General features: G+C 56.0%; 1 protein-coding gene across 1 annotated transcript in view; it reads right to left on the bottom strand.

The window, feature by feature from the left end:
• WNT7A (Wnt family member 7A) overlaps positions 1 to 20,151 on the bottom strand; it is a 64,864-nt gene that overhangs the window by 27,332 nt on the left and 17,381 nt on the right. Inside the window, exon 3 of the mRNA XM_061195611.1 lies at positions 14,731 to 15,002. Coding sequence (XP_061051594.1) covers positions 14,731 to 15,002 — 272 coding nt within the window. The remainder of the gene's footprint in view (positions 1 to 14,730; positions 15,003 to 20,151) is intronic.

The raw sequence follows: 20,151 nt of genomic DNA, 5'->3' as shown, positions 1-20,151 counted from the left end.
GAGACTGCCGGGGCCAAGGGGGAAGCAGGGGGACGGGTTAGGAGGCTGTTGTGCTGCTCCAGGTGGGAGATGATGGGGGCAGGGGTGCGGGCTGTGAGACGGGGAAGGTCCTGGACAGATGTTTTAGGCAGAGCCAACATGCTGGATGTGGGGTGTGAAAGGGGTCAGGACGAAGCCAAGGTTTTGGGCCCAGACAACCGGGAGGACGGGGCTGCTGTTTCCTGAGCTGGCAGGGGATGGAAGGCAGGAGCATGGCTGTGGGAGAAGGACCAGCAGCGAGGTTTGGAACAGGTGGGTTCCGGGCCAGCAGACATCCAGGAGCGGGGGGTGGGGGGCAGCTGGATGCACGAGGTTTGAGTTTGGAAGGAGGTCTGGGCTGGAGACTGGACTTTACAGACAACTTTGCAGGTCCCGGAGTGTGGCACGGGCTTGGGTGGGCTCTCTCCACAGGGAGCAGCTCAGATACCCCCCGAGAGACCCAGATGGACTTCACCTGTCACAAAGTGAGGAGGGCCAATGTGGTATTGCAACAGCTTTGTCCCCAGCGACCCCCTCTTTTCAGTGAAGTGACAAATCTCCATGGATTCCCAGACATCTCCTCCCCAAGTCCTCCTAGCAGGCTACACAAATGGTACGTGGGAAACATGGAGCTTTAGAGCCAGAAAGATCCTGCGGAATGGAATATAGGAATTAAAACCTAACTGTGGCTTTAAAATGACTACTGCTGCTACCACCACTAATAATAGTAATAACAATATTCATAACAAGAGCTACTGTCTTCTGAGCACTCATCACCCGAGAGCGTGGGACTCGGTACTTCCCGGGCATCATCTCATTCACTCAGCATGATGGCTCTGAGAAGTGCAGGTTATCACGGCCTTTCTGCCACTGAGGGAACCAAGGCTGGGAGAGATTACCCAAGGGCACGCAGCAAACAAATTGCAAAGTCAGGGTTTTTCTGGCCACTTTTCTCAGCCGTGTCATTCCTGCTAGGAGCCCCCAGCCTCCCCCCCACCTAGGACTCTATGCCCCGCAGAGCCACCCACCCTGCAGGCTGAGAGCCGCCCGGCCTGAGCCTCAGGTATGTCGCCTGAAAAACGGGCACAGTTCCACCACTTGCTTGGAGGAAAGCTGTGAGGCTTGGCCAAAGAAAAGTGTTAGAAAAGGTTTTGCAAATTATAATGTGTTTTTACAAACGTTGTTAGAATCATTATTTCAAAATACTACCAATCCTTCCAGGTCTAAACTAGACACACACACACAATTGAGGGCCAAGAAGAGACCCAGAGAGGACGGGCAGAGCGTGGGCTACAGAAGCAGGATGGCTGGGAGGGAATCCTGGCTCGATGTTTTCTACCTGGGCCACCTCAGTAAAACCACTCTACCTCCACTCTCCTCATCTGTAAAATGGGACTAACCACACCTTCCCTGGGGGATCATTTATGGAGAGCGCTAGGAGTGGGGCAGCACATGGTGCATCAGGCCATGGGAGAGGCGCGCAGAGCAGCTGAGGGCTGGCCTGACCCTTCCCACCCCCAGCCGGCCCTGGGCCTGCCCCCTCCACACGACGTCCTGGGGAGGTCCTGAGATCAGGTGAGCCCTTGATCTGCTGCAGCGGGGACTGCCCTGGGACGCTGCTCAAGTCCCTGCCTGGGCCTCAGCTGCCCATCTGTGAAATGGAGTTCACAAGGACCCCCAAGGTGGTCGGGCCAGTGAAACGGATTCACGCGTGTAGACAGAGCACGGGATTAGTGTCTCGAAGGCACACTGCAGGGTAAAGACTTGAAGAAGGCCCTGTGTCAGGTAAGGGGTCCTTTTTCGGGACATAATAGTACCTGGATTTCTCCTCAAAGGACACACAAGTGTGCAAGATTAGGGCAAGTGACGCTGCCGCCTGGGTGCCAATTCCTCCGCACCCCCCGCCCCGCCCCTGCCTACCCTCCACCACGTGGCTCCCCGTCCCCTGTCTGGGCAGATTTGATAACACCCGAGAGTCCCACTCCCCCTGCAGAGGACAAAGGCGGTAATTGTCCCCGGTGGGCGCCTTTTGACTTGGTCTCACCGCGGTGTAACCGAGCCCCCTCGGCTGCACCTCACCTGGGAGGCCTCCCGGGGCCTCGTCACGCCGCCCCCTCCCATCTCAGCCGGTTTCAAATGTGCCCCCTCTGAAGGGCCAACAGCCATGGTGGGGATTCCTTCCAAGAGAAGTGACACAGCCACTACTGGAGACCCTGCCTTGGGCTGGCAGGGGCCCAGGGAGGTGAAAGGATTGCTCCCCTCGCTGCTGAGACCTTTCCGGGTCCCCTTAGTAGTGACACCGAAGCCTAAGCCCAGCGCCCGCCGCTCCAAGCCGGTCTGTCCACTGGACCTTCCTGCAGCAAGTCACGAGCCACGTGGCTACCTAGCACCGGACATGTGGACTGAGGGGTTGAATGCTCAATCTTATTCATTTGTGATTAATTTACATTTAAATAGCCACACGTGGCCTGTGGCCACCATATAGGACAGCAGAGCTGCAAGCACCTGAAATGCATTTAATCTTTTAACCCTCACAATACTCTACAAAGCCATCATTGTCCCTGTTTTACAGATGGAGAAACTGTGGCACAGAGAGGCAAGTGAACACGCCCAAGGCCACATAGCTGAGAAGCAGGGAAGCCGGGAATGGTCTCCGGAGGCCACCTCCCACACCGGGACAAGCCATCCTCAGTCCATCCCCATCCGCTGCACAGCCGTGCCCAGGAAGGCAGAGGACAGGCACTCCCAACCCCCAGGGCTGCCAATCCTCTAAGTCCCCTCCTGGATGCCGGCCTTGCACTCACGTCACGCCACATCGCTGAGAGCACCCACTGGGTGCCAGGCTCCAGGCTGGGCTCTGGGAGATGGCGAGGTGTCTCTCACGCCTGCCCGGAAGGATGAGAGGATCCGGCAGGGGGACAGGATGTGGGTCCCCCACTGCCTTCCCTAGGCTGAGCCAGCCCAGAAACCCCGTGACAGCAGGAGGTGTGCCGGGTCTCTGCACAGGTGTGGGCACTCCTGGGCACCTCCTTGCCCAGCCCCTGCACCCCCCGTGGCGGTCCAGGCCCCCTCTCCTGCTGGGGAGGAACAACGCACAGAATCTTCTTCTCCACACGGCCAAGCGCCCTCCTGGCCTGGAAGAGTCCTCTCTCAGGCAGACGACAGTGGCCCAAGGACTGTCCCAGGGCTGCAGTGACCAGGAGGGGGGAGCACAAACAGTGCCAGAATAATCTACAGTCCCCAAACCACCAGACGCTGGGGGCTTTTGGGGGCTGGGGACCCCAGAGTCTCCAAGTTGCCCCAAACAGGGGATTGGAGAATCTTAGGACAACATTTTGGAATGGCAGGATGTGAGAACTGGGTCTGGGGATAAACATATCTGAGTCCAAGAAGCCCCAGGGCTGGTGAAACAGTTCAGAGGTTAAGAACTGGGTCTGGAGCCAGACTACTTGGATTCAGACCCTAGGGCAGCACCTGCCAGCTGTGTGGCCTTGGGCAAATTTCTTTACCTCTCTGCGCCTCCATTTTCCCATTTGTAAAATGGAGAGAACAACGGAGAACGTCAACCTCACAGGACTCGTGGAGGTGAAGTCAGCATGTACCCCATCGTCTACATTCTCCCGGCAAACAGGCACCTGCCCTCCGGCCTATCCCATTTTCTCATCAGAGCTGCAACCTGCATCTTCCCACACTCCTCTACTCCGTGGTTCTGGTCCTGCCTGCCGCCTTCCCACCGCCCCCGCCCCCAGCCCTTCACTGACTGCAGGACAGTGACAGCCCCCCGAGGTGGCCCACTCCGGGCTGAGCTCCCGAGCCCCTCCCAGGCTGGTGTGTCCAGCTGCCTCCTCTGGGCCTGCCCCGGGCCGCCCACGCCCACCCAGACTGGGGTGGGGAGGGGGTCTCAGGAGCCCAGAGCAAAGTGGGGTGCTGAGGACCAGGCCTCACGGAGCTGGGGGCCCACAGACGTTTCCCTTCTCTGTAGGAAGGGCCGCTCCTGCCCCGCCCCTGCTCCCCACCCCCGTCCCCCATCTCATCCCCTCCCTTCCCCGGCACCATCCACTGCTATCACTGCAGCGTCACCCACCGGACCTGGCTGGGCCCTGCCCTCGCTGTGTCATCGGAGAAAACTGGAAAAAAACCCTCAGGCCTCGTGGGCGTCCTCCACCCAGGCCCGAGTTGGTTCCCCTCCAGCCCCTCCTCAGTGGCTTCCGCTCTGGACCTGTCTGACTCTTTCCTCCAGGCCTGCACATCCCGGCCTGGTCATCCCAGTGGGCATTCCCCAGTGGACATGTCAGCCCCACCCAGCCCCACTTGCCCCGGCCAGTCATGTGGGGAGGAGGGGGCAGGAGGAGCTGGGAGCCGGGCCCTGGGTGTGAATCCTGCTCCGCCCCCCTTGCTGTGTGTGGCCTTGGCAGGGCGCCCGTGGTGGTGTCAGTCTCTCATCTATTAAATGGGCCCAAGGAAGGGAGTCTGGTTCTGAAAGGATTTTTCTCAGTACTGTCTGGAGACCAGCCTCCTCCACGGGGCAGCAGGGGCTGGGCAGGGTTGCCAGGCTGAGAACATAAACAGACAAAACGATAACCCTGACCTAATATATGCACCTTATATAAAAGTTAATTCAAAATGGATCATGGAACCTTGAAGACATTATGCTCAGTGAAATAAACCAGCCACAAAAGGACAGACATTGTAAGATCCTACTCATATGAGGCCCCTAGAGCAGTCAGATTCATAGACATAGAAAGTGGACAGTGGGGGCCAGGGCCCGGGGAGGGGGGAGGAGAGTTAGTGGTTAATGGCGACAGAGTTTCAGTTTGGGAAGATGAAAAGTTCTGGGGATGGATGGTGGTGACGGTTGCACAACAGTGTGAATATACTTAATGCCACTGAACCAGACACTTAAAAATGGTCGGAATGGTAAGTTTTATGTTATGGGTATTTTACTATAATAAAAAATAAATACATTTTAAAAATCAATTTTAAGGGGCTTCCCTGGTGGTCCAGTGGTTAGGACTCTGCACTTCCACTTCCACTTAGGGGGCACGGGTTCGATCCCTGGTCAGGAAAGTTCTGCATGCTATGAGGTGCGGCCAAAGAAAAAAAGAAAAAAAAAAAATCTAATTTGCAAACTAAAAAAATCAATTTAAAAAAGAAACAAACCTTAGTTGATTTAAAATTAATTAATTTTAAAAAACAAAAGACAGACTTAAATGTAAAATGTAAAACTACAAAGCTTTTAGAAAAAAACACAGGGCAAAATCTTCAGGACCTAGGGCTCAGCAAACAGTTCTTAGCACAAAAGCACTATCTGTAAAAGGAAGAACTGATAAATTGGACCTCATCAAAGTTAAAAACTTTAGCTCTGCAAAAGAGCCTATGAAGAGGAGGAAAAGACAAGTTATAAATTGGGAGGAAAAAACTGCAAACCATGTGTCTGACAGAAGACTAGGATCCAGAACATACAAAGAAGTCTCAAAACTCAACAGTAAAAACCTAATCTAATTAGAAAATGGGCATAAGACATGAACAGACATTCCACCGAAGAGGATGTACAGACGGCAAATACGCACGTGGAAGGACGGTCCACATCACTAGCTGTTACGGAAACAGTCATTAAAACCACAGTGAGATATTGCACTCACCTCTCAGAACGGCAAAACCAAAAAACAGTGACGACCGTCAGTGCTGGAGGGGATGCAGCAAAACAGGATCCCTTGCACCTTGCTGGTGGTAATGTAAGATGGTTCAGCCACGCTGGAAAAGTTTAGCCCTTTCTTACAAAGCTAAACATACAACTACCGTACGATCCAGCAGTTACACTCTTGGGCATCTACCCCAGAGAAATGGAACCCTGCGTTCACACCAAAACCTGTCCACAAATGTTCACAGCAGCCTATTTGTCATAGCCCCAAACTGGAAACAACCCAGGCGGCCTTTAACAGATGAACGGTTCCATACTGTGAAACACCACTCAGCAATAAAAAGGAACAAACTACTCATAAATGCAACAAGTTGAATGAATCTTGAGGGGCTTATGCTGAGCGAAAAAAGCCAATCCCAACAGATTACACACTGTACCATTCCATTTATATAACAATCTTGAAATGATAAAACTGTAGAAATGGAGAACAGATTAGTGGCTGCCAGGGATTAGGAGGGGATAAAGGAGGGAGGGAAGTAGATCTGGCTCCAAAAGGGTAGCACAGGAATCCTCACGGTGGAATGTTCTGTGTCGTGACTATACTGATATCAATACCCGGTTGGGATACCATATAATTTTACGAGCTGTTGGGGAAAACCGGGCAAAGGGCACATAGGATCTTTCTGAATTCTTGCAACTGAACATGAGTTGACAATATCTCAACATAAAAATTTGCATTTAAAAATGCAAGAAACCCATTTAAGTTTTAATTTGAGATAAATAATAAAGTTTTGCTATAAGTATGTTCCACACAATATTTGGGACATACTTGTACTAAAAAATATTTGTTATCTCAAATTTAACTGGGAGTCCTGTTTTTTATCTGGCAACCCTACTGGGAAATTCCCCCAGGTAAGAGGAGACACCTGTCATGTCATTCATTCACTCAACAAATATTTCTTGAACACTTACTATGTGCCAGGCACTGTTCTAGGCACAGGGGATACAGCTGTAAACTCAGGCCACCCCTACCCTCGTGGTGCTGACATTGTAGTGGGAGGAGAGAGGGAATAAAGACGTAAAGAACTGTGCAAATAAAATCATTTCATATGGTGGTAAGTGTTACAGAGAAAATAAAGCAAGACAGTGTACAGACAGAGCCGAGGTGGAGAAAGGGGAGGAAGGTCAGAAAGTCAGAGAGGGCTTCCCCGGGAGGGCGACATCTGAGCAGAGACTTGAAGGAACAGCAGGAACTAGTTATGCAAACATCTGAGGGAAGGGCCTTTCAGACAGGGGAAACAGCATGTGCAAAGGCCCTGAGGCAAGAACAAGCTTGGCGGACTCCAGGAGCGTGTGGCTGGAGACATGGTTGGCGTCCAGTGGTCCTAAGAACCCTGTATTCCCCACCCCCACATGTCAGAACTAGAAGACCCTCTGAGACACGAGGTCCCACCATGGGAGAAACTGAGGCCCTGGAGGGCCGGGATCTGCCCAAGGCCACCCCTGGTCCAAGTCCCTCAAGTTCCAGCTGGAAGCCTTTGCATCTGGGAAGGGAAGAACCCACATCTGCACCAGATCTGGAGCAGGAAGGGAGGGCACGGAGGCCTGCGGAGGCCTCCTCACAGCCCGGCCTGGTCAGCTGGCTTCAGGCCAGGCAGGGCCTGGCTCCTCGGGCCCTCAACGTGCCACCACTGACCATTCTATCCGGTCAAATATGCAAGTGGCCCTCGGGACAGCAGAGGAGAGCATAGCTGAGCAAGCCTTATCGGGGCCCCGCCCCAGCTGCCAGAGGCCAGGTCCCTGGTGTCCCCTGACTCACAGGCCTGCCTGCAGCCAGGGCAGGGTGGGAATCCAGCTCCCAGGAGCACCCAGACCAGACAGGGCAGGGCAGGAAGGGACAAGACCAGCACCCTCCCCGCACAGAGGCTGGGCAGGGACTGGGAGGTGACTCTCGTTTGCGTGGAATTCCATCCCCCTGAGCTCACCTCCCTTGGAGCACATTCCAGCAGGGGCCAGCCCCGTCCCAGCTGGGCCCCCATCCCCAGGGCTGCCTCTCTTGGGCTCAGTCACCACGCTCCCAGGGAGGGGTTGTGGAGGCCCCCTCCCTCCCTGGGGCCCCCAGAGCTCCCAGCACACTTTGCCCTCAGTGGCCGGCAAGGCCTCGATGGCACCCCCGGCCTGGTGCAGTAGCATCACCGAGGCACGGAGAGCCCGGACCCCCGGCCCCGCAGCCCAGCTTCCAGAGCCAGGATGCACCAGAAGCTGGCTCTGAGCTCAGCGCTCGGGATGCATCCACAAGGACCCACCTCCCTGCTGCTCTTCTGTGTCCCAGAGCCCTCCTGCCCCAGTGCTCATTTCCTCAGGGCTGTGCCCGGCTCTGGGCTTTCCCACTAGAATCTTCCTGCTGGCCAATCCTGCCAAATGCCAGGGCTTCGGCAACTGCCTCGCGTTGGTGGCTGCCAGCAAGTGGCTCCAACCAAGACCTCTCTCCAGGCACCAGTGGCCCCTGGGCATCCCCATCTGATGCCCACAGGCTCTCCCACTCACATGCCCAAAAGCACCCTAATAATCATCTCCCCTCAAGTCCAGTCTCCGCACGCCCCAGTGCCTGACCCCAGTGAGGTAGAGCGCCCACCCATCCACCCCAAGTGCAACCCAAGGTGGGTCCTGCCTATTCTGCTCCAAAACAGCTGTCCCTCCCGCCTACCCGTGGTCCCTGCTGGGTTGGGGCACCAGCTGCTACCCTGCCCCCTTCACTCTGTTCTCCGCTTTGTCCCAGAGAGGGCCAGAAACCTGAACACGGCACTCCTCCTGCAAAGTCTCCTCAGGAACTGCCAGCCTAAGGGGGAAGCCTGCTCCTGGACCCGGCAGGCAAGGCCCTCCACTTGACCCCAGCCGCCTCTGCAGTCTCATCACCCATCAGCCCCTCTCCCCAGATACACGCAGTCCGCACCCACCTGACCATGCTTTTTCAGGACTTCATGCTTTTATAGATGCTGTCACTTCTCCCTGAACTGCCCTCCCTCCCACCTGCCTTGTCCACCTGGAGGACTCCTACTTATCCTTCAAAGCCCTACTAAAGGGTCCCTTCTTCTTGCCCCAAAAGTGTCCAGACTCCTCCGAGAAGAAACCGTTCCCCCCTCTGAGCTGTTATGCACCTTCTGTGTTGCATTTCTCCTGTGGTGTTTAGCCCTGAATCATCATTTTTGCTCCTCTTAACCGCCTCTGTCACCAGACAGAGCACCTTAAGGGCAAGAAGTGCGGTGAGTTCATATCCTCACTGCCCCAAAGGTGGTAAAGAAACGATTCAAAGCCACAAAGATTCTGCCATCCAAAGATTTCAACCCGGGGCTTCCCTGGTGGTGCAGTGGTTAAGAATCCGCCTGCCAATGCAGGGGACACGGGTTCGAGCCCTGGTCCGGGAAGATCCCACATGCCACAGAGCAACTAAGCCCGTGCGCCACAACTACTGAGCCTGCACTCTAGAGCCCACGAGCCACAACTACTGAGCCCACGTGCTGCAACTACTGAAGCCCACGCGCCTAGAGGCCGTGCTCCACAACAAGAGAAGCCACCGCAATGAGAACCCCGTGCACCGCAACAAAGAGTAGCCCCCGCTCGCCGCAACTAGAGAAAGCCCGCGCGCAGCAACCAAGACCCAACGCAGCCAAAAATAAATAAAATTTTTTAAAAAACCAAAGATTTCAAACAGCAATTTAAAGTTTTCTTATTGGCTCCTTCGGACTACCACCCACTATGAGCTATACCTTCAACCATTAATAAGAAATACAATTCAAAGTTAGTCCAGTGCAAATTTCTTGTGAATCATTTTTTGTTTGCTTTTTAAATTGCAGTGTAATTACTCAAGTTAATCTTAAAAAAATGACTTCATTAAAATGTAGTTATACTTTAAAGAAAACCAAAGATTTCAACCCACCGCTTCTGACGCCTCTCTCCCTCCCAACCAAAGATCCTGATTCCAAGCCCCCCGTGTGAGGGTGTAAACCTAACATTCTACAGTCCCAACCTGAACCATCTGTGATTTCAATGCCAAAATACTATGGCCCTAAAATTCCAATAGAGAGAGACTCTGATTCAAAAATCACGTCCCCAAAGGACCTGTTGGCTTCCCCCATTCCTGTCTTCTACCGTGACCCCTCTGATTCAACCCTGCAGACCACACAATTGCACAAGACAGTGGGTGGGAGGCAGGGCACAGACACCCCCAGCCCTGCGTCCACATCTGCAGGTGAAACCCTGGCTCTGCCTGGGCTGGACCCAAACCGGAGACCTGTGAGGGCAGGTGCCCCCTGCGGCATTATTCCTCTTGATCTGCCAGCTGAGTCGGGGGCACCCTGCCACCCCAAGGGCCGCCCGGAGGACAAGCCCTGAGTCTCCGCTCACTCAGCCGGCCACCACCTCGGCTCTGGGACACACACCCCTTCCCCACCTCCCCCTCCCCCTTTTCTCTCGCACCAGCTGCCAACAAGCCCCAGAGCCTGTGGTCAGGTTGAGTCTTGTCTTCTCACAGCAGGAGGAGGGAGCCCGTGATAAACACATCTGTGATCCTTCCCAAGACACTCAGCCAGGAGCGGCTGCGGGCTGGCCCCTCTCCTCCTGCCGGTTCCAGCTCCACTGTGCATGGGGCCCACGGAAGCCTGCTGTGGGCAGAGTTTCTGGAACAGGGTCCCGCGCCTTTGAATAAATGGCAGGCTGCAGGATCCTGGGGGGTCTCCAGTGTGTGCCCTCGCCTGGCCCTGACTGGCACCTGGGATCCAGAACAAATTGAGGGTCATAGTGCCATTTGACAGATGAGGAAACTGAGGCCCCCAGAAGGGATGGAACCCAGAGCTGATACACACTGAGCCTTACCTTCCCCAGGCTAGGCGGCTGCCCTGCTCGTGGCCGCTCGGATCTGTGTCTGGGCCCTTGGGGTGCCCCATGGCTGGGAGTGAGGGGCTAGGCTGGGAGACCACCTTCCTGCCGTGCCCTGGCCGAGGGGTGTGGCCACTGCCCTGCGTAGCTGAGGGCCAGTCGGGATCCTTTCTGGGCCTCTGTCTGCCCCCCCAAACCACAAAGGGGCTCGACTGGTGGTTAATCAGGCCTTTCCTGTGTACACTGGGGAGTCCCAAATTCTACCTCTTGGCTCTGGAAAACATACAGTGCCTGGCTGAACTGCCCTTCCAGGAGGTGACCCTCAAACGTCCTCCTGAACCAGAGTGGAGCTAGGCAGCAGGGGATGGTGGGAGTGCAGGGGGCACCCTGAGCTGGGAAAACCATTCCTGCTCAGAAGTGTCAAGTGAGGCCCAACCCGTGCACCCCACCAAGGATGCCCACACCCCGTTCCTGACCCGCCCAAGGCCTAACTCTGCTGCCCTGGAGTCAGTCTCTGTGACTTCTGACCCCCTGCTCCAGAAGCATCAGTGGCTCCCCAGTGACCGCAGGGGACTCAACCATTCACTCCGTATGTAGAGCGCCTCTGTACACCAGGCCCTGGGGTGCAGCTGTGAATGTGATGCACGAGGTCTCTGTCCTTACCAAGCTTATGATCTGGGGAGGGGAGAAGGCCTCGGAACAAGGCACTGCCCAGGGAAAGGCTAGGAAGGGGTTGAGAGGGAAGCCTCTCTGAAGAGGGGATATCGGAGCTGGAACTCAAGCAGTAAGGACAGGGCAGCCCTGAGGGGAGAACCCACGGCTCTCACTCCCTGGCCTGGAAGGTGACCTTGCAGCCCTCTGGCTGCAGCTACCCCTTCAGGGACTCACAGACCAGCCAGTCTGGGCCCCTGAACTGGCCCCAAGCCCCTCCTCTGGGCCTTTGGCCACTACCTGGGTTGCCTCCACCTCTCTTCTCTGCCGAGCCAAACCTCACTCATTTTCTGGGGCCCACCTACTCCAAGAAGGCCCCTGAGTTTGACCTTACAACGTATGACGGTCCCATCATCTGCATCACCCAAGAGCTGCCCTGAACAGCAAGCACAGCCCTCATGCCTGCTGGAGCTGGTGGCTCAGGAAACCCTCTCCCATGTGGAGAGAAGGGAACCCTCCTACACTGTTGGTGGGAATGTAAATCGGTGTAGCCACTATGGAGAACAGTATGGAGGTTCCTTAACAAAAAAAAAAGTAGAGGGCTTCCCTGGTGGCGCAGTGGTTGAGAATCTGCCTGCTAATGCAGGGGACACGGGTTCGAGCCCTGGTCTGGGAAGATCCCACATGCCGCGGAGCGGCTGGGCCCGTGAGCCACAACTACTGAGCCTGCGCGTCTGGAGCCTGTGCTCCGCAACAAGAGAGGCCGCGATAGTGAGAGGCCCGCGCACCGCGATGAAGAGTGGCCCCCGCTTGCCACAACTGGAGAAAGCCCTCGCACAGAAACGAAGACCCAACACAGCCAAAAACAATAAATAAATAAATAAATAAAATTTAAAAAAAAAAAAAAAAAAAAAAAAGTAGAACTACCAGGGCTTCCTTGGTGGCACAGTTGTTGAGGATTCGCCTGCCAATGCAGGGGACACGGGTTCGAGCCCTGGTCCAGGAACATCCCACATGCCGCGGAGCAACGAAGCCCGTGCGCCACAACTACTGAGCCTGCGCTCTAGAGCCCGCAAGCGACAACTACTGAGCCTGAGGGCCACAACTACTGAAGCCCACATACCTAGAGCCATGTTCCACAACAAGAGAAGCCACCACAATGAGAAGCCCGCGCACCGCAACGAAGAGTAGCCCCCGCTCACCGCAACTACAGAAAGCCCGCGCACAGCAACGAAGACCCAACACAGCCAAAAATAAAATAAAATAAAATCGCTTATATGTGGATTCTAGAAAAATGGTACAGATGAACTTATTCGCAAAGCGGAAATAGACACACAGATGTAGAGGACAAATGTATGGAGACCAAGGGGGGAAGGGGGGTGGGATGAACTGGGAGATTGGGATTGACGTATATACACTACTATGTATAAAATAGATAACTACTGAGAACCTGCTGTATAGCACAGGGAACTCTACTCAGTGCTCTGAGGTGACCTAAATGGGAAGGAAATCCAAAGAAGAAACCCTCTCCCGCCTGATGTGCGTGGGACCTTCCTTCCCCCAGCTAAGCGCTCTCTCCCTTCATTCTCACTGTGGCCGGACCAGGTAGCCACACAGGAGGAAACAGGGGGAGAGGGAAGCCACTTGTCCCTCTCCTGTCCACTCCCAGGGATGGGAGCTTCAAGGCCAGGAGGGACCCCATGACCTATGACCTCAGCCCTAGGAAGTGATCTGAGCGTAGAAATCGGGAGGAATGAAGAGCTGAGAACCCTGGAGGAACGTACCGCCCTAAGCAGGAGCTCCCGGCGCAGGGCAGGGCCTTGCAATCTACCCCGGCCATCACCCTAGGACAGACCAGGTGAGCAGCCTGCTGCGTGACTCACCGTGGCCGCCTGGGAGGCTCTGACACACCGGATGTGGCCGGAGACTGCAGAGGAGGGAGGGAGAGAGGGAATCCCAAGGCAGGAGGAAGGGCTGCTGGTGCCTCCCATTCGTCTGTACACGGGTGGGCAAGCCACCCCCCAACACCGCTTACCAGACAGCTCCCTCCCTCGGTCTGGGGTCACACCCACCCCGTGCTGAGGACCAGCTGTGTGCCAGCCCTGGGGAAGGGCTCTCCTGCCTTCTCCCCACGAGGACACTCCTGCCAGCTCTGCTTCCTTCCCGGGGAGAAGCGAGCGACAGAGCTCGCATCTGAACCCAGGCAGCCCACCGCCAGCCCGCACTGTGCAAAGGACACCAACCCGAGAACCAGACACCAGGCTTCACATCCTGGCTTTGCTCCCAATTAGCACGTGACAATCCCTCTGTGCCTCAATCTCTTCACCTGCAAGATGGGATAACGATGCTGCCGTTCACAGGGACGCCGTGAGGACTGAGCGAGAAGACTGCTGGCCCACGGACATGTTCTAGCAAAACCAGGTCAGCTGGCACCCAAATGGGCAGCTCGAGGCCCACCCTTAGCCAGCATGTGTGTGTTTGAGCTCCTATAGCAATCGTCTTTCTTTTTCCCTGTTTCTACATTTTTTAAGAGTCACTGGTGACTACCAGTTTTAAATGCCAACGCCTAAAAAAATGAAGTGCTTGTGCATGAAAATCTGGGTCTAAAACCAGAGGATGAGGCCACCCTGGGCCGGCATTCCCACACAGCCTCCACGGGCTGGAGCCAAGCTGGGGGCCCCACGGATGGGGTCTGTGTTCCTTGGTTCCTACAGCCCTGGGCACGGTTTCCCCCATTCTCGTCACTGCTGCTGCTGCCTGGCCCCACCAGTGGTGCCCACACACACCCTGTCACTGCAGCGGTCCATCCTCCACCCCGGTGGCATGGAGCCCTCCCTCCCTGTCTGGCCTGGCCCATCAGAGCCCCTCCTTGCCCAGTACCTCCGGGGCCTGCGGGTCCTCACACAGGCAGGACCCGCCCTCCTGTGACAGCCCCACCCCATAGGCCCTCACTGTACTCTGCCGGCAAACCCGCCTGCTCCCTTGCCTCATGGGGTGGGGTGTCCATACCCTTTGTAAGCCAGCCACCTCCATTAGAAGCATCCTGCGACAGCCTGGACTCTCTTCTAAGCTGAGCCCAGAATCTAGGAGGATCTGAGGAGGCGGTGAAGAGGGAATGGTCACCTCCATTATTTTGAGCTCCAGATCTTGGTTAAGGCGACCAAGGATACACCACCAACCCTGGCATCTGCCCCACAGCAATGACTCCTACTGAAGTCACCTCAACTCCTCCCCACAATCAGAGTTTTGTACAGCTGATTTTGTGGGCCCGAGGATGAGAGTTCACATCCGTCCCTCTTTCCATCTTGCTGAGTTACATCCAATGTTTAAACAGAGATTCGATTATTCAACCTTGTCGGTAACTGACAAGCATCATGCCACACAGAGATCCTGACCAGCAGCAAATCGACAACAGATGCAAGCAGAATGAGGCTACGGGCAGAGCCCTGTGGCCCATCGCCAGAGACCCAACACCAGTTGTTATGAATAAGCCATTTTGCAGCATCTCTGCAAGAGCCGCCCGGCTCCCCTCCCTGGCTGCCTACCTTTCGGCCTGCCTCGTTATTGTGTAAGTTCATGAGAGTCCGGGCATTCTGCTTGATCTCCCGGGCATCCACAAAGACCTTGGCGAAGCCGATGCCGTAGCGGATGTCGGCAGAGCAGCCACCCCACTTCCAGCCCTCGTCCCGGTGGTACTGGCCTTGCTTCTCCTTGTCGCAGCCGCAGTCGCTCAGGTTGCCCTGGGTGCAGGCAGCAGTGATGGCATGGGCCACGCCGGCTGCGATGATGGCGTAGGTGAAGGCGGCCTCCCGGCTCCCTGCGGGGATAAGAGTGGAAAGGCTGGGCTCAGGTCCAGGGCGTCCTGGGATGGGAAGGGAGGCTGAGCTCACTGTCGGGGCTCCACAGAGACTGACTGAGCGCCCGTTCCTCACTCCGAGAAAGCTCCGTCCCAGGCACCCCCATCACGCACATCCCCGTTCAATCCCCAGTCACTGAACGCCCTTGGGGAGTCGACAGGGCCACGGAGGAGAGAAGCTGGAGGCCAGAAGAGGGACTCCTCTGTGGATGACCACCCACTCCCCCCCGGCTGATGTGGCCATGCCCGCTGCACACACGCACAGCACTCGTGGCACCTGGTGACAGACTGTAAAGCGGCACTCTGACCACCACAGTGTACCCAGGCTCTGGAGCCAGAGGCCTAGGCTGAAACCCCAGAACATCGGTCTGTAGCTCTGTCACCTTCAGCCGCCACCACCCCCTCCCTGTGTCTCAGTCTCGTCGCTGGAAAGTGGGGACACAGCAATAGTCCCTTTCTCACGGGGATGATAAGAGAGCAGAGTTTGTCCATGTGAAGCTCTCAGCGCCCTGCCTGGCTCGTGGCACCTGCCTGACACAGCAGCTCCTGTGCTCGTGGCCTTGCTATCGCCGCTGTGTCACCTGCCGTTTATAGGTCTGGACCCCCGTGGCCCCCTCACTCGACTGTGAGCATCTCCAGAGAAGGCTGGGACCTGCATCCTCAGGATTCTCAGGGAGGATCCCCTCAGGGGAGAGGGGCTGCTCGCGGGCAGGCGGGAGGGACAGGACAGCAATGGAAAGGGTCAGTGGCGGCCTGGGGAGCTGCTGAGGTGTCACTTCCCCGCAGGGCTTCCCAGCTACGTGGAGGTGGAGACGGCCCTATTGGGGGGCTGGGAGCCACACGTTAAGAATTTATAAGGGCGCTGCAGGGCGGTGCTGGGCTGTTGAGTGGGGTGGAAGGGTCCTGAGTAGCTGGGGTGCAGGAGTGGGGGGCGGTCACTTAGGTCTGGTGCAGATACGCCCTGCCACCCAGCCTCCCGGCCTCCCTGGGTCCCAGAAAGGCACCTCCTGCCGGGATGGAGATGAACCCAGACCCCGTGCCTAGTGTGGGTGCTCAGCGCGTTCGCTCTCAGAGCCAGGGTGGGTGGGGGTCAGGGAAGGACCCCGGAGGAAGAGGCCCCGGAGGTGGAGAAGTGTCTCAGGATGCCGTCACCCCGACTCAGGTGGACCTTCTCACCCGCCCCTCCTTCACTTCGCAGCCCCCTCACCCAGGCTGCTAGGATGCCAGCAACCTGCACGCTGACCCCAGCCACCGCTTCCCCACCCTGCAGACACGTAGGCCTGTCCACCTGCTGGACCGACGGCCTCAGTGTGCCGACGCCTGGCCCTGACATTCCACGGCAGCCCTGTTAATACAGGGGTGCTGGAGCCCATACGCCCGGATTCAATCCCAGCTCTGCCACTGACTGACCGTGACTTGGACCAGTTCCTCCTCCGCCTGAGCCTCAGTCTCCAGGCACCAGCTCACACTACTGAGAATCAAACCCATGAGAAAAGGATACACTGGAGGAACCAGGCGACAGCGAGATGAGACCCTCATAGACATCAGAGAAAGAATCATCAGATGGAGAGTATACAGAGAATAAGACGGGGGGAGGAAATCTCTGTTCTACCACTTTCTAGCTGTGTGACCTTGGGTGAGTCACCTAACTGCTCTGTGCTCCAGTTCCTCCTCTACAAAATAGGATGACAACCACTCACTTTAATTAGGGAGGTTGAGAGAACTAGAAAGAATTAACAAAGGTAAAGCATTTAGCAAAGGGCCTGGCATGAGACAGTGACCCCAAACATTAGATTTATTATGATTTCTATTGACGATGGTAATAACAGTCCCTTATAAGAAGGCTGTGAGGTAAGGAGTAGGAGTTTTCATTTGTTGAAGAAACTGAGGCCAAGAGAAAAGTCTGGTTCACCCAGGCCACCCAACTGGTGGGCAGCAGCGCGGAGCTGCAGCCGTGGCCTCCGGACACCCTGTTCAGACCAAGAACTTTCCCCGGGGAGCAAATGACTGCAAAGTGCAGCGGCCCCGCTGGCAGCCTCCGGCAGCTAAAGGGAAACTGCATCCCCTTTATCAGACCCAGAACAGAGCAGCAAATTGAGGAAGGGTCGGAGCCTGGCCCGCCACCTGAGACTTGCCCTTCCCCCAGGCTCTTCCCTGGGGGTGGGGCTGGGGACAAGTGTGTGGGGTTCTACCACGCAGCAGGTGGAGGTCCCAGGTATCTCTGAGCCCTCTGAGCAGCGCATGCAATGCAGATGGCTTCTGCTCCTACCCGGGATCCCCCAGCACATCCCAAGGTGGGTGGGAGAAGGGCAGCTGCACCCTGCACACATACAACTCCCCTGAGTTCAAGATGCACTCCTAGACCAGAGTGAAGTCCATCATGGGCCATGGCCTTCCCTCCCCACCAAGCTGGCCCTCACCTCCGCACCCACGGCCCCCGAGAAACAGAGGGACCGTTATTCTTAGCTTCCGAGCTCCCCGGGACCCAGGTACTAGCTGTTGCAGACCAATGCTTCCAGATGCTAAAGGGTCACTGCTGACTCCTGCCATTGACCTTGACCTGGGCCTTGCCCACCAGTGTTAGACTAGGACTGCCCAGTCCCCATACTTCCCCCTTCTCACTGACCACCAGGAAAGCTGCCCTGGGCAGTGGGCTGGCCATGTAACTAATGTCAGGCCTGTCAACCTGTCTAAGCCTCTGTTGCTTCCTCCATGAAATGGGCTTAACAGCATCACGGGCTGGTGAGTGGACTGAATCACAGAGCCCGGCATGGGGTACGTGTTCCGTAAACACTAGCCGCTGCTGCTGTGATTACGATTACCACCAAGTCCGTTTTGCCTCGTTGAGCTCCATGATGCCCTGAAGGACACGATAGCCTCACACAGAGGCCAGTGTGTGGGGCTGACCCACCTCCGGCTGCCCAGCAAGACTTGGGGGGTCCCAAGGGAGCAGGGCCCGTGTCTGTCTGTCTCCCGCTGTTTACAGGCCCCACGATAGTGTGTGACGGATGAATGAATGAGCAGACCTCACTGCCAACCCCACCCCGCCAGAAGCTGGGTGACCCTGGGCAAGTCACTGGGCCTCTCTGATCCTCCATTTCCGTATCTGTGAGTCTCACCCACCTGGCACCCAGCAGGTGGGGGTCCCAGGTATCTCTGAGCCCTGGGACCAGTGCATGAATAAACGGTAGTGAGTATTATAATAATCACAATGGATGGAATTACAGGCCCCCTGAGAGGTACAGAGAGAAACTCCCCCGCTTCAGTTTTCTCCACGGCCCTCCTGCCGTTTTAGACTTATTTGTTTGTCGTCTGTTCCTCACACCACAGCCACCACTCCTGCTGCCCCTACAGCATAATGTCCTTGAAGGCAGCGCTTTGTCATGTGCCCTTCGTGTCCCCAGGGCCTGACATGTAGGAGGTGCTCAGTACGTATCTGTTAGATGAATAGATGGATGGATGGATGGATGAATGAATGAATGCTCCAAGCAGTGGCCAAAAACCAGGTGAGCTTCATTTAGTGCTTATTACTGGCCAGGCTCCACGCTAGGTGCTTTGGGAGAGTGTTCTGGTCACCTATTTATAGGGAAACCAGCTGACCGAGGTTCAGAGAGTCTCTGACCAGGCAGGTGCGGAGCAGCGATGGGCTCCACCCGTTCGGCATGACCTCCCCCAGGGCGTCAGGACAGAGTCTGCCCAAGGCCTGGGGTTTCGGGGCTTTTCGGTGCAGGGAGAGGGTAGAAGGAAAGTAACCTTTGTTAAGCACCTGCTATGTGCCAGACCCACCCTTGCGGGTGTTTCCCAACAGCCCCGTTCGGTGGCCACCACTCTCCACAATGTTACCGATGAGGAAACTGGGGCTCTGAGAAGTAAACTGATTCACTGAGGCCGCCAACCCAGAAACCAGCCAGAAATGGGATTCCAGGCCCAAGCTGGCAGTGTCCTCCCTCAGTCAGGCCCTGCTCCAACCACCCTTCCAGCTCCTCGCTGCGTGGCAAAGCCCACGGTTGAGAGAGATTCCTTTGCCTTAAGGCAGCAACCCTGATCAAAATGCCTTTATTTCTGCCATTCAATTGTTACCAGTTAAAACATCAATAAATAATTTATAGGACCCATTCAAATGGGATGGCCTCCTGAGAACAGGGTTTGATGGCAGAAGGAAGGTAGACGAGGATCCCAGAATCTTACCATCGCAGATTCCTTGCGTGAGAGGCCACCTTAACCTCCATCCATCCATGCCTCCTTCGCCCACCCCAGGTAAGCAGTAGTTCCTTATTGTGTCTGTGGGCAACTGAGGCTCGAGGAGGTGACTTACAGAAGCAGAGCCAGGATGCAAACCTAGGGGTCACAGGCCTCCAACCACTGCGGAGGACACCCCCGACCCTGACCACGCTCGGAGCTCCCGGGACAACCCCACTCTCAGCCTGGGGAAGCCCCTCCAGTTGGGCAATTTCCCGAAGCTGTCTATTTGTCTCTTACTGGGTGTCTGCAAGGGCAGTTCTAAGGTGAGTCTTATTGCTGCAGAAACAGAATGAGGTGATGGTCCCAATGGCACACGGTTCATAAGAAGAACAGCAAAGTCATAAAATGCTTACTATTTGCCAGTCTCTTTCCTAAGCACTCAGTACAGATCAATTCGCTTCATTCTGGCAACAACACTATGAGGTATGGAGCATTTTTATCTCCATTTTACAGATGTGGAAACTGAGGCCCAGAGAGGCGTGTACTCTGACCAGGATTCAACCCTGGTCAGCCTGGCTCCACAGTCTGACCCTCTCTCCTGCCTTAAGGTTACGGCACCCACCCCAGTCCTACTGACTCCTGGCCCAGGCTCTTTCCCGACTCTTCCACGTGGGGCCAGTAAGCAGAGGACACTGGGCTTGGCTTACTGCCCATCACTGACCACTGCCCCTCCAAGAACAGACCTAGCCCCCTCCTGCCTTGACCACCTACCTCTCCCTCCCGTGCACGAGCAGAGGAAGAACCTCCATCACACCTTGCCTCTCCTCGGCCCCCCTGACCGAGCCACGTGCCCTGTTCCTTCACTCAACAGATATTGCTTGAGCACCTACTATGTGCCAGGCACTGTGCTGGGGGCTGGGGAAACTGA

Source organism: Eubalaena glacialis, chromosome 7 (assembly GCF_028564815.1).
Source record: "Eubalaena glacialis isolate mEubGla1 chromosome 7, mEubGla1.1.hap2.+ XY, whole genome shotgun sequence".
In the NCBI taxonomy this organism is placed as follows: domain Eukaryota; kingdom Metazoa; phylum Chordata; class Mammalia; order Artiodactyla; family Balaenidae; genus Eubalaena; species Eubalaena glacialis.
The sequence above is the reverse complement of the archived record's forward strand: the minus strand, read 5'-3'. Positions and strand labels throughout refer to the sequence as shown.